The sequence below is a fragment of the Jatropha curcas genome, chromosome 4 (genome assembly GCF_041381405.1).
Source record: "Jatropha curcas cultivar XTBG-Jc1 chromosome 4, XTBG_Jcur_1.0, whole genome shotgun sequence".
NCBI classification, from domain to species: Eukaryota; Viridiplantae; Streptophyta; class Magnoliopsida; order Malpighiales; family Euphorbiaceae; genus Jatropha; species Jatropha curcas.
In genome coordinates, this window is record NC_143154.1 from 26281278 (window position 1) to 26298027 (window position 16750).

Below are 16750 nucleotides of genomic sequence, written 5' to 3' on the forward strand. Positions count from 1 at the left end.
ACAAATGCATCCTAAATGTTAGACAAATGCATCCTAAATGTTTCATCAACACAGTTATAAACCATATCAAGTTAGGCAATTCATCCTCATCAGCACAGTTATAACTTATGAACCATATGAAAACAGCACTTAAACTCAATTACCTTATCTGTGTGTTCCCTCATTTTAAGTCAAAACAGAATACAGAGAAAATGCTAAAAGAAATAAGAAGTAAAGGGGAAAAATGAATTAAACTTCTGTTTTGCTATTTGGCTGTCTATTTAAGAAATGGAAGGTAACTTGCATATCATACCTCTGCTACTGTACATCTATACCCTTAACGGGAAAGTTCCATCTATGTTGATGACGATTGACAAAAGGAAAATCAAGGCTCTGTTCAGCTGCACGAAGCAGTTTTCTATTTTTTTATCACCATTTTGTTTTTTATTTCCTATTTTTAGTTTCCATGGAAAACTGCAGACCACATTCATTTTTGTTGTTAGTCTCCACAGCTTTCTTACATTCAATTAAGGTTGCATCTAATATAGGACTATCAAACGAGAGTTCAGAAGGAACATTTATGACTATAAATCTTTATTGCAGAAGTAAAATTTACAACTTTAAATCTTTATGGATAATAATTTGGCAAAAAAAACTATACCAGCAACTATGACAGCAGTGCACATCGTGGTGGAGTTGATGCAACAACCAGATTGTTAACTTCCGAATTTCAATTCATCATTAGACAATTGTTAGCTTTGGTCAATTTGGTCAAATAAATGATACCTTGTCTTATCTTGATAGTTGATATTCTTATAAATATTGTATCTTAGTTTTGAATCGCAACTTTTATGTTATGATACTTCTCGCAAGTGGGGCTGTAAATGAGACAAGCTGCTTGTGAGTGCTTGAAGCTCGACTCAGTACAAGCTCGCTCGAGATCGTTCGATAAGCTTATCGAGCCGAGCTATTGAGCTCATCTGGTAAATGAGGTGAGCTCAAGCTCGGGTCATTAGCTCGCGAGCTGGCTCGCGACCTAGCTTTATCGAACTAAGTCAATCTCACGACCTAACTCAATAAGTCAAAATCAATTAAAACCTAAGTCAAAATAGGCAAGCTCGAGCTCGAGATCAGATTTCCGAGTTCGAGTATATCCTTGTGGAGCCAAGCTGGAGCTCATCAAAGCTAGACTCATTTACAGCCTTACTCGCAAGCCTACACTTGCACCTTGTACAGTTGCACCTCCAATGACTGTACTTAAATACTTTGAATAAAATATGTCATCAGCCTCCAAGGGTCGTTTATCCACATTAGGATAGAAGTAGACCCCATTTGAACTTGACTGAAAGGAAATTCCTTCTAATAATCCTTTTTGTCATATATTCTCACTCCTTTGTATAAAAATAATGTTGATTGTTCATATTTGTGCATGAGTTTCCATGATTGTGGATAAAAATATAAGGAGACGTTGCACAATTGATTGTACTACCTCATTGAACTTCATAAGTTTGGTTGCAATGATAGTTGTCTCTAGCAAACCCGATGTAATTCTTCTTCCAAAATGCCGATATAATTCTCCCAAGCATTGTGTAGCACCTACAATTATTCAAGACATGATAAATAGAAGACAAACTTGCTTAAAGTTTAATACAAAAATAAAGTTTAGGAGCAAAGAACTGTATTAATGATCTCTAATAAAACAACAACATGCACTTTATAGTCACATTCTCATATGCCATACAAGAATCAAAGCATTAGAATAAAAATATTGATGAAGAGTACACCTTCAGCATACAGAGAGGTAGAGAGAATATTAGTTCCATCTCTATACATAAATGTTGCATCTCCTCATATCAAGTGATCTGCCTTGTCCTTCTGACATCAAAGACTGTACATGACAACAGTTTGTCTATTTTCTTTTTCCCTTTTTATGTGTACTATGGTCCTACTGTACCTTAGGATGCTTAGTCCCTTGCACAAAACGCATTAAAATGAAGTTTGGAAGGTAAAAGTCATGGAAATAATTTCATAGTTCATATATTGGGATTCTTCTATCATCAAATTTTTTTTACCTTGAAAATACAAATGACCAAAGCATGTCAAGGAAAAAACACCATCATCACATAATTATAAGTTGTTAACAAATTAAATACTCATGAAGCATTTGAAGGAGTCTAGTGCATACGGTTACATTTTGATACCACCACAGCTGTTGATTTCATTCTCAGTAAATTTGACAAAAATACAAAGGCAAAGGATTCAGCCATTGAAATAGTATAGCAGGTGCTGCCACTAGTTAACTTCCTTTAGTGCATGATAATTATTTTGAATAAAGGGTTGTTTGAACATCCAGTTGACTATCGAAAGTATTCAAAAGGGATATTGATGCAATCTAATATTCTCGTGCCTTAAATTAATCTTTAAAAATAATGCCACAAGTAACAATTGAAACATTGAGAGTTTTTGGCGTTGCTGAAAATATAGAGCATATTTTAGGAGTCCAGGTATTAGTGTAGTTGAATTGAGATAGTCGGTGAACGCCTAGAAAAAGCCCATATGCAAATGTACAAGGAAAAAGTTAGATAGATGTGAAGCTAACTAACAAGAAAGTGAAGCTAGTGAAGCTTTTCCACTAACCAGCAACTTTCTGCGATTCACTTCTCTTCCCATCGGAAAGAAATCCTTGGAGTGTACTCACTCTGGAGTAAATAGAAATAGCATCGCCTCTAGATATAATCCTCGCCATAGCTAACGACGCCAAATGACGCACAGGCCGTCGTGCACCAAGAATGAGCAATGAATACAACGCATCCTCGCATTTTCTTTGCCACAAGGAAATAGACTCCTGAAACCAACAGAAATTTTACATCAACCATGGGAACAAATTAAAAACGAAACGTCCAGAAGCAATTGAGATCCAGAAAGAAAGAGACCTTGGGCTCTTCATCAATGGCGGAAATGAGATCGGAGAGGAGATCGAAACATAGGAGAGGGTCGGGGGATTTTTGTGAGGAAGAAGCGACAATGGATTCTAGTTGTGCTACTAACACGCCGAAACGAGAGAGAGGAATGTTCTCTCTCACGAAGTTTTTCACCATTGAAGAACTGAAGTTAATAGTTAAAAATCTAACGAGAGAACAATGGAGGTTTTGGAAAGCGGAAGCTAAACTGTGTAGTGCAGGGTGGACGTTCTGGGGGATGCTTCACTTGATTTGTCTGATTTTTTTACGAAATGAAATCAGATCTATTACACGCGTCGTGTCGCGGTTTCATGACGTGGTGAATTGGGTCGAGTTAAGAAGCTGGGAAAAGAGCCGATAAATTATTTTAATTTGCAAAATCTTAATCAAATTAATATAACAATATTAGAAATTTCTACTCAATTCCTATTAAATAAAATCAGGAAAAAAATATAAATTGGTCTTTGAATTATTTTCAAATTGATAAATTAATTGTAAGGTTCTTAATTTATGGTTTCATTAACATGTTAACACTTTTTAGTACTTCTGTCTAAAATAGACGAATCAAAATATTAACATGACCATAATTATGGAGTTTAGAGTATAATAATTTAAATATCAATTTTCCGATCAATTTGACCATGAAAAAAAGTTATTTTAGATGAAAGTATTAAAAATCCCATAGTTAGGCTCTTAAAATGGAGGTTCTAATATATTAATCTGACTACAATTCAATGATTAATTTTAATTATTCCTATAAAATTCTTTACTAGTATTATAATACACATAACATAAAAATAATATTTAAAATTATATGTAATTTAATAAACAATCGCAATTTAAATATCATAATTTATAATATTGTTACTCAATTTTTTTTAAATATTCACAAACTGAAAATAATCCAATCCGAATTCGATCCACGATCATCGAAAGAGTTTAAAAGAAAAGAAAGAGACGAGTTTCAATTCTCAAAATTTGAGCCTTAATTTGGTAATAAATTGAAAAACTCTATTGACTTGGTTACTTGTGTTATTAATTAGTGGAAAACTTAGATTCTAATGAAGCTGGATTATTAACTATATTTAAAGTTATAGAGTTGTTTAGTCATTGCGATAAATCTTCCTTACCTCTCATTGTTGAATCATATTCTAAAAACGTCATATATTTAGTCTCAATAAATGATAAGTGGTCATGACAATAGTGGAGTCGTTTTAATAAATTTAATTCATTATTATACTCTTTGGTTTAGATAGATTTAAATTTTATTAATAGACAACGTAATATTTTATAAAATGTTTAGTTAAAAAAGGATTGGATGTTGTGGAATATCTTTTTAACATGTGGGTAAAATTTGACTTTGTTCCTATAATAATATAATTTTTTTTTTCTCTCTTCTTATTTCCAGAAGAGATCTCGTGAATGTTGTATTTTTCTCTCTTTTTAAAAAGTTTAATAATTCGAATTAAATTACTTATATAAATTAAATTTCGATAGTTAAAATCAAATCAGGGCAATTAAGCCAGAGAGAATAGGACCCTTTTGTAAATATTAGACATCAAATAAAATTGTAGTAACTAAACGATATAATAAAATTCACTGATCTTAAAAAAGTAATAATGAAAAAAATATCGGATAACGAGTTTAAGAAACAATCGGATAACGAGTTTAAGAAACAGATACATATTCAACGTAGCCGGTTAAAGAAACTTTCTAATAATTATCCATTAGTTGTTCGAAAATAAAATTGCAAATTTTTAATAAGTAAAAGGAAACAAATTCGAACTAGGGAATTTTTTCTCCTTCAATCTTATGTTGCAAAATATTATTGTCAGAATAACTTTTGATTTTTGACATTTAAAAGAAGAACAAATAATTTAGGATAATCTAAATTAGTAACATAAACAATTACTATGAGATTGAAGGAATATCATTTTAAATTTTAAAATTCTATATAAAATATTTAAAAATTATTTATGGATTATTGAAAATTTGGATTGATTTTCAAAATTAACACAGTAATGCAAACAATATTACAAATTTGAAATATCTCACTCTCTACACGTTGAAATAATATTTAATTAGATTATATGCTACATGTAGAAGGAAGAATTTATACTTAAAGTACGAGACAAATATTATTTTGTTTCATGTTACTAATATTACTATTATGATTAAGGTTAAATGTATTTGGTCTCAATACGTTTTTTGTTAAATGTATTTGGTCTCAATACGTTTTTTACATAGTCAAGTCCTTGCATATTCTATTTTGAGGCATGAGACTTCTTCTTTCATAAAAAACTAGTCGGTGAGCCGCACTTCGCGTAGTGATTATATTACCTAAATGTAATTAACTTAAAAATATTAGTTAAATAAAATAATTTAAATTTTATATTATTTAAATATGATTACTTAAAAATATTAATTAAATTAAATAAAATAAATAATTCAAAAATTTCAAACTCATAATAATCCACATATTAGTTAAAACAATTGTAAATAAATTTTAAAAATATATTTAAAATTCAATCAAATTGTGAAAAAATAAAATAAGATTTTATAAATTTAAAAAAAAAGAAAAACAAAAAGATGAAATGAGAGTGATTTATAATTTTATTTTTTGTTTATATTTTAGTTGAATGATTATTATTATCAAACATTTTATAATTAAATGTATTTAAAATTTCAAATAACATAATTGATTACTTGAAATTTTAGAAAAGGATACACAATAAAAGAGAATTCTTGAAATATTTTTATTCAATATTTTAATATAAATTTTTTAATTATAAAAATCTATATTTTATATAAAAACATCAATTAAATTATTAAATATTTTAATAATATTTTTAATGTTTTAATAAAAATCCAAATTAAATTGATTTGTTTCCGTGTGTGTATATATATATATATATATAATTGATTTGTTTCCACAATACTTTAAATTTAAGTTTGATATTTTTTTATGGAAAAAATTTAAATTTGATGTTTAATTGTATTTAGAATTCAATTAATAGAATGTATTAGAGTCATATTTAAACATTATAACTATATTAAAGTTTGAGTCAGAGATAAATTCATAAAAAAATATAAATAATTTTTATTCATTAATTAAACAGTTAAATATTATAATAATATTTTTTGTTAAAGATTTTAATAAAAATAATTGATATACTCGTCGGCTACTGCTTTGCAAAGAAAAAAAAAAAAAAAAAACAATCCGCAACACCAATTTGTTAACATGTTCTGTACTACAAAGACAAAAATAAAGACTCTGCAAAGAATTGTTACCCCTATAATAAAAAATAAAAAAAAAACAATTATGATAAAAAAAAAACTCAAATTAAATAATAATGAAAACAAATAAATATAAAAGCCGAAGAAACTAACCCGTTGGCCCCACTTTTTTAGACTGATCAGACATAAAATAATAGCAAAATTAGCACTAAGAACCTTTTTAAATTAACAAAACAGATAAATGGGGAGAATAATGGAAATTGAAAATTACCTCAGAAGATGATGCAGAATCAGAGACCCGACCTTCCCTACCAGTTTCCATAGGAATCAAATTACTTTCTTCATTCAAAACAGGCAATCTCGTCCTATAACCCAAGAATAAAGGACTTCTATTAATCTACATTAGCAAAAATTACAGCAGTTGGTGAATCCTTAAGCAATTCATCAAGATTTGGCATGGCAACAACGACTTTGTAACTAAAGAAATTTAATTGATTCCTTACTTCTATCCACGAAGGTTTTGATGTGGAAATATACAATAATATTGTTCAATTCAACTATATATATATACTTTTAATTGAATTAGATTATGTTTAAAATATTAAATTGAAAAAATAATTACGTTGGCCAATCAAAACACAAAAACAATAAGCAAAAACTCAAAATTTTCTAAAAAAAAAAGGAATGCCGAATGAATATAAGGCCTTCAAACTTTCTCTTTGGTTCAACTAATATATATATATATATATATGAGGTTTGCTTATGCATTCATTTTTATTTAAATTTCAAAATAAATTAATTTGATAAATATTTTCATTTTTCTAAACAAAAAAGAAAGAAAAATCAAATCCAAGAAATATAAAAGAGAAACAAGTGAATTATTAATATCAAACTAATTTCATTATGGATCAATTTGGCATTGCTATTTTGCCATTTTTGAATTTTCCAATTTATTTTAATTTTTAGACTATATTATTTCAATGTGAATTCTGCAATTGTTGAAAAAATTGTCAAAAACATTAAAAAAAAAATAATATTTGAACAGAACAATTTGTATGTTGATGTAGAAATAAACATTAGAACTTTACTATATAGAATAATCGACATGTACATACTTCATATAAGGCTTAATCACAAAAAAGAGCTTGAACTTCTAAACTTTTTTCAAATTTGACCAATATTTTTAATTTTATCGTTCAATATCCTAAAATTATTTTTTATTATTAATTATAGCCCATGTCTAGAGTTCGATTTGATGCGGTTAAGTGATGCAACTTCTGAAGTTGTTGATAGTGCAATTTGTTCGCCGCTGGTCCATCAAAAGTTTGTTAATTGACAATCGTATTAAATTCTTTAAAATTTATGATGGAATAGAAAGGAGATTGTTTCAACAATATAATATTCCAATTTAGAGATTTCAAAAGTAAGGACGAAGGTACAAAGAATGATCACGTAGATGTAGATGTGAGCTGGCGTATTGTGGAGCTAACTAACATTTAAATAAGCAATAAATTAACGACTCTGAATAGAGATGTAATTGACAAAGAAAAATAAGATTGGTGTAGTAATTGACAAAATTATAAATATTGGCTAAATTTATTAAAACCTTGAAATTTAATTTAATTTTTTTTGTGATTTAGCCTTTACATAAATATATTTTATGAAAATTTATATGATGTTGGAAAAAGTCAAGAGACTAAATATTTTAGAGACATATGCATCACGGCCCTTGATGCTCATCAGGGCGCAGCACAGTTTGGTAAAGCCAATCAGTTGATTTGGTTCCAATTTAATTAAAAATTAAATTATTTTTCAATTCAGTTCCAATTTCAATTTAAAAAAAAATCAAACCTGTCTAGTAAAAAAGGCTTAAAAATCAAACAAAAGCAATCGAATCTAACCTAATCAATTCAATTCTATTTAATTTAATTCAAATTGCTTTTCATCTTAAAAAAAGTTGCTTTGTTTGATTTGCACAATTTCAATTCGATTTAAATTAAACTGCGGAATACATTCTACTAATACCCATAAACACTTGTGAGAAAAGTGTTGATTACATCTTATATGTTAAAATTTATTTTAAAAAAATGAATTTGACGCGTTGTGATTATAAGTATAAAAAACCCCTATCTTCCATTTTTATTTGTGATTATTTATAAATTATTTTGTTCAATATTAGTTTTGAGAATATTAAAGAGTATTGTTTTTTATAATCATAAATAAAAGTGTACTCCTACTGCGCAATGCAATTTGTAGTAATTGTTTTTTATAATTTCCTAAAATCCATGTTATTTCCCATCTTTCTTAATTAATTATCCTAGCTATGCCTTTCTTAATTAATGGATAGAGAATTTTGATGTTGGAGTAAGTAAGTTAGATAATGTATAGTCTAGTCAAATTAGTGAGTACTTTCTTTATAATTTAGGTAATTTAATTATTTTTTTAATCAACATATAAAAACTTTAAATGAAAAATAAAAGTGGAATGAGGAAGTGATTGTAATTACATTTTCCAATATTATATAGTGTTTTTTTTTAAAAAAAAATTAAGCACACATTTTCAACATCAAAGTCAAACTTGTTTTTTAAAAAAATGAGAAAAATTTATCTACTCAATGTATATGCTCAACAAATTTAAAAACGAAAATTGGCACCGATGAGGATATCAGTGTCTTTTCACTGAAAATTGATAAAAGAGTAAAAATTTTTCAAGTCCCATTTGATTTAGTTGAGTGTAACACCCCTTCCCGGTCCACCCATTAACCCGAATAAACCGAGTCGAGATGCTACAAACTGGTTGACTGTATGGCCTGACATGCTGAAATCATAATGTATACTGAATATAATCTCATTCTGATGTTGTTTACAAAAATAATGTACTTAATGTTTACAAGACATGATACTAGTTTGCAAAATGAAATGGGTCCAACTGTGTGCCCTGTACATGCCATGAAAGGATGGATAAAAGATATACATCAAAACGAGTAGCTACCCTGAAGACTGAGTCTTCTACAGATGAACTGCAGCAGTTGTAAGCCGACTCTCTACGGTCTAGTCTCAAAACCTGCGAGTTAAACAGGTAACTCGCTGAGCAAATAAAGCTCAGTGGATATCTCGACAGATAAAGAAACAATTAAACACATACATGTATAGAAAGAACCATGTAAACACATGTGGCACATATAAGCACACACATCATGATACTTTCATGATACCTTGATTATCTTGTGTACTGTTTATAATACTGTATAATTCATGAAATGTTATGTCAAGATATCTGTATGGCTCTATAAGGTTATAGTGAAACCAAAGTGATAAGAAAAACTGTATGAAACTGGATGAATACTGTATGCTTGGCTGCTATGGCCTGTATAATCATATCCACTCAACGGCCTGTAGCCGGAGTACCAAACTGTATGGGGCGCAGATCTGCTATCCTATGTCGCGACATAGCCTTATCTACATGGTTTCTACCTAACCTCAATGGAGCATAATGTTGGTATGTCAATAATATAACACAACATCATATTCATAGTTCATAATTTCATAATCCATAATGTTCATTTGATATCACATCATTTGTATGCTTGCATGTTGTTTTGATGCATGATTTAATGTTGTATTTTGGTGTTAAAATGATTGGAGGCATATAAGTGAAGCAAAGGAATACAATTGCATTGAAAAAGAAGTCCAAAGTGCATGAAAACACAAGTCGTGAGCGCGTACTTTAAAGTCGTGAGCGCGTAGAATGCAAAATGAGAGACAGTGAGTTATCGGGCACAAGTCGCGAGCGCGTACTTGAAAGTCGCGAGCGCGTAGAGTGCAACATGAGAGACAGTGAGTTCCCAGGCCAAATACGCGAGCGCGCGATGAAGGTCGCGAGCGCTTGCAGGCCAAGGGCCAAGTACGCGAGCGCGCACTTGTAAATCGCGAGCGCGAGAAATGCCAAATGAGAGTCAGAGAGGTTGCGAGCACAAGTCGCGAGCGCACACTTGAAAGTCGCGAGCGCGAGATGTGTCAAATGAGAGACAGAGAGTTTCAGGTGGGAGTCGCGAGCGCGCATTTGAAAATCGCGAGCGCGAGGTGTGCAACGCGAACTCTTCATGCAATTCGCGCGCGCGCTTCCAGCCTGCACTGTCTGTACTCTTTTGGTCATATCTCTCAATATACAACTCCGATTTGGATGAGTCAAAAACCCATGTAAAGCTAACACATAGAGGAACAAATAACTCTTCTATGACACTTCCTAATTCCATCATTAAATGGGGTCAAAATCAATATGAAGTTACTGGTAAAATTTCCAGCAAAACCTGTTTCAACATAAACTCACTATTTACTTCATTTATTCACTTCCTCCCGTGTTTTCTCACCATTACCAGTCCTCCCACTCAACATGAAGCAATCTTGCCTCATTAGCAACACACCACACAAATTCTCATGCAAAGAAAAAGATAAATAAAAAGAGATATCAAACATTCAACCAAAAGAGCTTTAAACTTCTTCTGAGCTTCCTTGTTCTCCTACTTTGAGCTTCCCTCTCCTAAACATAATAACTCTGATAAATCATCTAAAAGATCACAAAAGTATGAACTTTAAGAAAAGCTACTTACTTGGATAGAGTTCTAGGTTGAAGTTAGTGTGTCAATTACATGAAAAGTGATGGAGAAAGGAAGGAGATGAAGAGAAAGATGAAAGAGATGCAGAGGAAGATGAAGATGAAGAAGATGTTGACGATGAAGATGAAGAAAAGGAAGAAAGAAAATGGAAATGGAAGTCTCGTATACGTCCACTTCCCAACCATCTCTTTAAATGTATGGGACAACTACCAAATAAGACCTACAGTTTCTACATGTTACATTTTAATCCCTCAACTATATTGTTTGAGTGCAAGTAAGTCCACTTATAATCTCATTCTACCCCAACCGGGTTTGGTTTGGTCCGACTCAACTCGACTCTATGAAAAGACTCGACTCAGTAGGATGTCACATTGAGCATATATATATTCTAATTAAATAGTTTTGGAATAATATTTATTGGAAATTTATTATTTTTATTAGGTCAATAAAGTCAAAATATATTATAAATATAATACCAAAAAATTTCCAAAAAGTAGCTAATAAAATAAGCATTATTTGTGATTTCTATAAGCTATCGGCTGCTAGATGCCAATCAATCAGCTGCATGAATCATCTGAATCAGCGTTCCAATTAACTATTAGCTGGATATTGTATATTTGTTTTTCATATATCTAGAATAGATAAATATTTCTCAGAAAAATAAAAATACAGGCCTTTCTCGAAGAAGCATGAGAAGTTGTATGTTAAAATGGTTTCTACAAACTTCCAATTGCAATTTGATGTTGCTGAAATTGGCAATAAATGAGGTATATAGTAGCGACAAAAAGGAATAAACGTTTTTTTTTTTTTTTTTTTTTTGATAATAAAAAGGAATAAACGTTTAATAACCTTTTAATGGTAAAATACCATTGACTCTATGATAAGAACTACTTATAAAGAATTGCAAGATCACCAGCAGCCCCACCTTTCTTCCATACACACGCAAGTGTAGAAGATGGTCAAAAAGGGGAAGAAGAAAGTAAAAGAATATTTTTTATAGAATAAAGATAAAGGGTGGCAACCCATTTGCCTATCCACGAGGCTTCTTCAAAGCCTTAATTTTCTGCTGGATGGGAAGAATCTAATTAAGCTTTTACTCTCATGGGCTGAATTACGTGGCTTATTATTCACTGGTTCACAAAAAAACAAAAGATTTTAGGACTTCAAAGGTAAGCAATTTTTACTAGCTTATGTTTTTGGCATAAAATCTCTTATTGGGACCTACTGAATATTACATTTTGTTAGTAAATTTCATATGCGACAAAAAAAAAAAAAAAAAAGAAGAAGAAGAAGAAGAAAAGAAAAACAGAATAAAAAGATCTCACATTTTACAAGCTGTTCATCTTTTTTGCCTTCCTATGCAATGCAATGTGATTTTATGCAATTTTTTCTTGAAGGATTTGGAATATTGTGTGACATCCCGACCCAGCAAAGCGATTCTTAGATGGCAGGCTAGCTAGAGTAGTAGAATGCGAAACACAGAAATGAATCGAATCATATATAGAAAAGGGAAACTAATCATTAGAGTCGGGAAGTTGTAGATGAAACAGAATTTTATTTTGAGACAAAATCTAGAAGGGTGGTTTTCCAAAAATGGGTGATCAAAAGATCGAATCACTATGCGTATCTTGGTGGTCGTTACTTTTGGTGGTCTTTCTTTTTAGCTGACTCCTCTTCCTGTTCTATTAATCAGAAGCATCCAGCAGCGCCACGCCGGTTTAGAATTCGATTCTAACTTACCTTACCTTATCCCCCCTCCCTAATGTTTGACTAACCACCCCTGAAGAAAGAAAATGGAGAAGATTGTTGGCTTGATGAAAGACTACCAAACCCATATCATATAAAGAAAGATCTTTGATAATTCTTTCACTTGGAAGTTAAAATTGTCAAAAGAAAAAAAAAAAACATTCGCTTTTGGGTGAATTCACATGGAATGAGTTTTTCACCTTTGCTGATTGCCTAATCAACATGAATATCTTGTATGTGATAAAATTGAAAAGAGATACATATATTATGGTATATGCTAAAATTAGGGGTGAGCAATTGATCAATTTGAACCGAAAAAACCAAGAACAGAAAATCGAAATTTCTTTTTTTCACTAAACTGAACTAAAACCAACTATATTTAGAACTTAGCCGAACAGTTTTAGCTAGGCAACTTGACCCTAGATAATGATATCATAATACTACAAAACCAAACGCTAGAAAATAGTGTTCAACACAGAAATGGAGGTTTGGGGTTTTATCTACTAGCTCCTCTTTTTTATATATGGAAAAAATGCTGTCTTCACCATTGATACATCTTCCTAAATTTAATAACACTGCCTTGAATGCCTACATTTTTCCTTTTGTAATGAATCTACTTTCACAATGCAGGCCTAAAACCATTTTAATTTTTTAATGAATCCCTTTAAAGAAAAAATTATATGTCTATATGCACTTGAATGTAGCTTTGAGCAACTAAATTCATCCAATGAACATGTTGATGTTTGAGATATATAGATATGAATTAATTTCTTTTTTCAAACTGAACAAAATCTTATCTTTAGAGGATGGCAAAAATCTTCATTGTTTCGTTCCCTTTTATATGCATATATTCTTTGCTCTTAACTTCAAACCTGAATTAATATTTCTTCCTTCTGCAGAATAATTTGGATGTATCCGAGTGAATACTGAACTAAGATTCATGAACCTTTGATGAAAATTTTCAGGAATAATATATAGATTTCATATTATATTGCAACCAAACATATGGAGAGGGCTTGACATGTACTCTGTTGACATGCCAATGCCATACTCATTTTTCATCTCTTCATTGCCGGTAATTGACAGAGAATATAAAGATGTCAAATTTGAAGAAAAAAAAACTTTATTTCATGCTTTAACGAATGAAAAAGGAGGGCGGAAGGCGAAAAAGATTCGGAGGCAAGTACAAAGAATAAAATCTTAATTTGCTTCTTTTGCACATGCTCAATACTTCTCCTTGTCCTTTATTTTTTTTTGTTCTTATTTCTTTTACTATTTCAGTAGAATATCTGGTGTAAGTTAATGGTTATGCCTTACAGGAAGGTCTTTTGACTAATGCAAACTAATTTCAGAATGATTATCATTCTAGACCATATTAGAAACTTTGTTTCATTAAGCAAAAATAAAATAAAATCCATATCAAGTCAAACATTATCTGGTTAGTGGAAATAACTGTTATGTCATTATCTTCTATGGCCAAGATGGCTATACAGAAGATTTAAAACCCATCTGAAGATTACAAGAGAGGAATTTTTTCTTCAGGGAAAAGGAAAAGAGGAATATTTAGATGTCAAGAAAATGAAAAAGTTCTGAACAGAAAAATCAACTTGAGCCTGCAGGAAACAGCTGGAAGTTTAAATTAGATGCAGCAGAAGATGTGTGTCTATGTAGATCACCCATTTGCTAATTTGTTTTTTCCTTTAAGTGTCAAGAGACTGAGTCATTTTGATGAGAAGCGTGTGCGTTGGACTTGTAAAGATAACATTTTGAGAATCTTTACAAGAAAGATGTTAACAAAAGAATTGAAAGAATAAACGAGGAAGCAAAGTATTAACAAGTTTCTTTGGTTGACTCTTATTAGGTACCAACTAGGTACCAAATAAGGAATTCAAACTACATATGTATATTGGACTTTCAAATCATGAAAAGCAAATTATTATGCAAGCTGTACTACATATTTAGTGGTTTGAAAATGCTAATGGATAAGAATAATTTTTCTAACTGAAAATTAATTGCTATCAATAATTTTTCAAATGGATCAATTTTAGCAGAGAATTTCAGACTGAAAATTTTTCTTGAATAGTGACTGCATATGTATATATAATTTTTGAAAAATATGAATATTGCATACACATCTTATAATCTCAAAACCATGTGTATATATATATTAAATAAGTTGAAAAAAGTGAGAATTCCCACCTCATATGAGAATCCATTTGACAGCATATCAGTATATGGCAAATTCAATAGTCTACTTGATAAATAAAGGAAATGGATGCTTCCTTCCCCATAGAAACTTTCTCTTTGCTCTCTAACCTTCTAAATCTCTATATAAAGAGAAGCCTCAAGTGTTAACAAACAGGCATAAACCCATCAACATAAGTCACACCTAAATGCTATAGAGACAAAAAAATGGCTACCATCTCCTATGATCCACGACATCACCTTCAAGGAGGCAAGAACTATCAAGGAATCATAGTTGAAGAAATTGAAGGACTAATCAAAGTTTATAGAGATGGACGCGTGGAAAGACCTCCAATAATTCCTAATGTTCCTTGCTCTGGGATTCAAGAAGACGGTGTGACTTCAAAAGACGTTATTATCGACAAGTTCACTAACTTATGGGCGCGTATATATCTCCCAAGCAACACTGCAGGCAGGCTGCCTTTGCTTGTTTACTTCCATGGAGGTGGATTTTGTGTTGGCTCAGCTTCTTGGAGTTGTTATCATGAATTCTTAGCTAATCTTGCTTATAAAGCAGGTTGCATAATTATGTCAGTAAACTACCGTCTAGCCCCTGAAAATCGCCTTCCTGTTGCTTATGAAGATGGTATCAACACTCTCATGTGGGTTAAACAACAATCTGCAATGGGTTCTCCTGAGCATAGCTGGTGGCTAAACCAATGCAATTTCTCTAGGTTTTTCCTGTCGGGTGATAGCGCTGGGGCTAACATAGCATACACTGTGGCTACAAGATTAGGATCCAATGTCATATCTGAAAATTGCAATATAAAGCCACTGTGCCTGAGGGGTCTTATCCTGATACAACCTTTTTTTGGAGGGGAAGCAAGAACTTCTTCAGAGAAAAATTTGACTCAACCACCAAATTCAGCACTAACTTCATCGGCTTCTGATACATATTGGCGGCTATCACTTCCTTTTGGGACTAACCGCGATTATCCATACTGCAATCCTCTAGCTAATAATGGTGTGAATAGAATGCGCGATTTGAATCTTCCATCTACAATGGTGTGCATATCAGAAATGGATATACTCAAAGACACAAACTTGGAATTTTGTACTGCGTTAACTAGTGCTGGTAAAAAGGTGGAAAAGGTTATTTACAAAGGAGTTGGACATGCATTTCAAATTCTGCATAATTCTCATTTCTCTCAAATTCGGATTCAAGAAATGATATCTCACATCAGAACTTTCATCAATCAGTAACAAAAGAACCTATCTGTTGTTCACCCTTTCTTTTTCTCTTCTATCCTACGACATCCTGCCTTGTATCTTTTCAAAGGCTTAAAAAATTTCATTAATATACAGTTAAGTCAGTTTAATGAATCATTCTACAACTTTGTACTGTCAATAGTAGATATAACAATAACTAAAGCTTTTTGCTTTTGACCAAAGAATCACCTTTATTTCTTCATTTTCAAATTTTGTTCTCACATTTTAAGTGTATGAAGGACCAAGCAATGGTCCATATTAAGTTCTTGATTGAATGATCCCAATTTTAGAGGATCCGAAACACTAGAGAAGGACATGCGCTGGTTCTGTACAGTAAATAAAGTACTATTGCTATATGTAGCAAAAAGTAGTTATGCTTTTAAGGACCACAAATGTTGGAATACTATTGGCATAAATTGTGGCAGCAGCTTTCTTGGAATAAAGCATAATCTAAGTGCAACTTCGAACAGAAACACTAGCAACGTCAACGTTTGATACATGCTGCTATTGAATTTTTTTTTAAAAAAAAAGAAAATCTAATTCAATTATTGAATTAGAACTACATATATTGATAGAAACTGTGTACATTGAAATTTTTAAAAAAAGAAAGTCGGGTTTGAGTTCGAGTCTCTCAAATGTTCATATGGAGAGATTTTTTGTATAAATATGTTATTATCTTACTAGGAAATTTTACTTCTTACCAAATGACAAAAAGTAAGATGTAGCCCTTTAAATATTTTCTAATTTGTGACTAATTTTA

At 31.2% G+C, this 16750-nt stretch overlaps 2 protein-coding genes across 4 annotated transcripts in view; one reads left to right on the forward strand and one right to left on the reverse strand.

Moving 5' to 3' along the window:
* Positions 1 to 3215, reverse strand: part of SWEETIE (HEAT repeat-containing protein) — a 33656-nt gene extending 30441 nt beyond the window's left edge. Inside the window, exons 1-3 of one of the 3 annotated variants that reach the window (XR_016320671.1) lie at positions 2913 to 3214; positions 2617 to 2824; positions 1469 to 1575 (exon numbers count right to left, since the gene is read on the reverse strand). Coding sequence is in view for 1 of the 3 variants with exons in the window: in XM_012222565.4 (XP_012077955.1) it covers positions 1469 to 1575; positions 2617 to 2824; positions 2913 to 3077 (480 nt within the window). In the remaining 2 variants the exon portion in view is untranslated. Of the gene's footprint in view, positions 1 to 1468; positions 1576 to 2616; positions 2825 to 2912 lie in introns of all 3 variants that reach the window. The other 2 variants (XR_016320672.1, XM_012222565.4) reach the window with 2 other exon arrangements.
* An 11481-nt stretch (positions 3216 to 14696) lies between these two features.
* LOC105638715 (putative carboxylesterase 17) lies at positions 14697 to 16298 on the forward strand. Its single transcript, XM_012222564.4, has one exon. The coding sequence runs from the start codon at positions 14950 to 14952 to the stop codon at positions 15982 to 15984; it is 1035 nt and encodes a 344-aa protein (XP_012077954.1). The 5' UTR covers positions 14697 to 14949; the 3' UTR covers positions 15985 to 16298.
* The last annotated feature ends 452 nt before the right edge of the window (positions 16299 to 16750 follow it).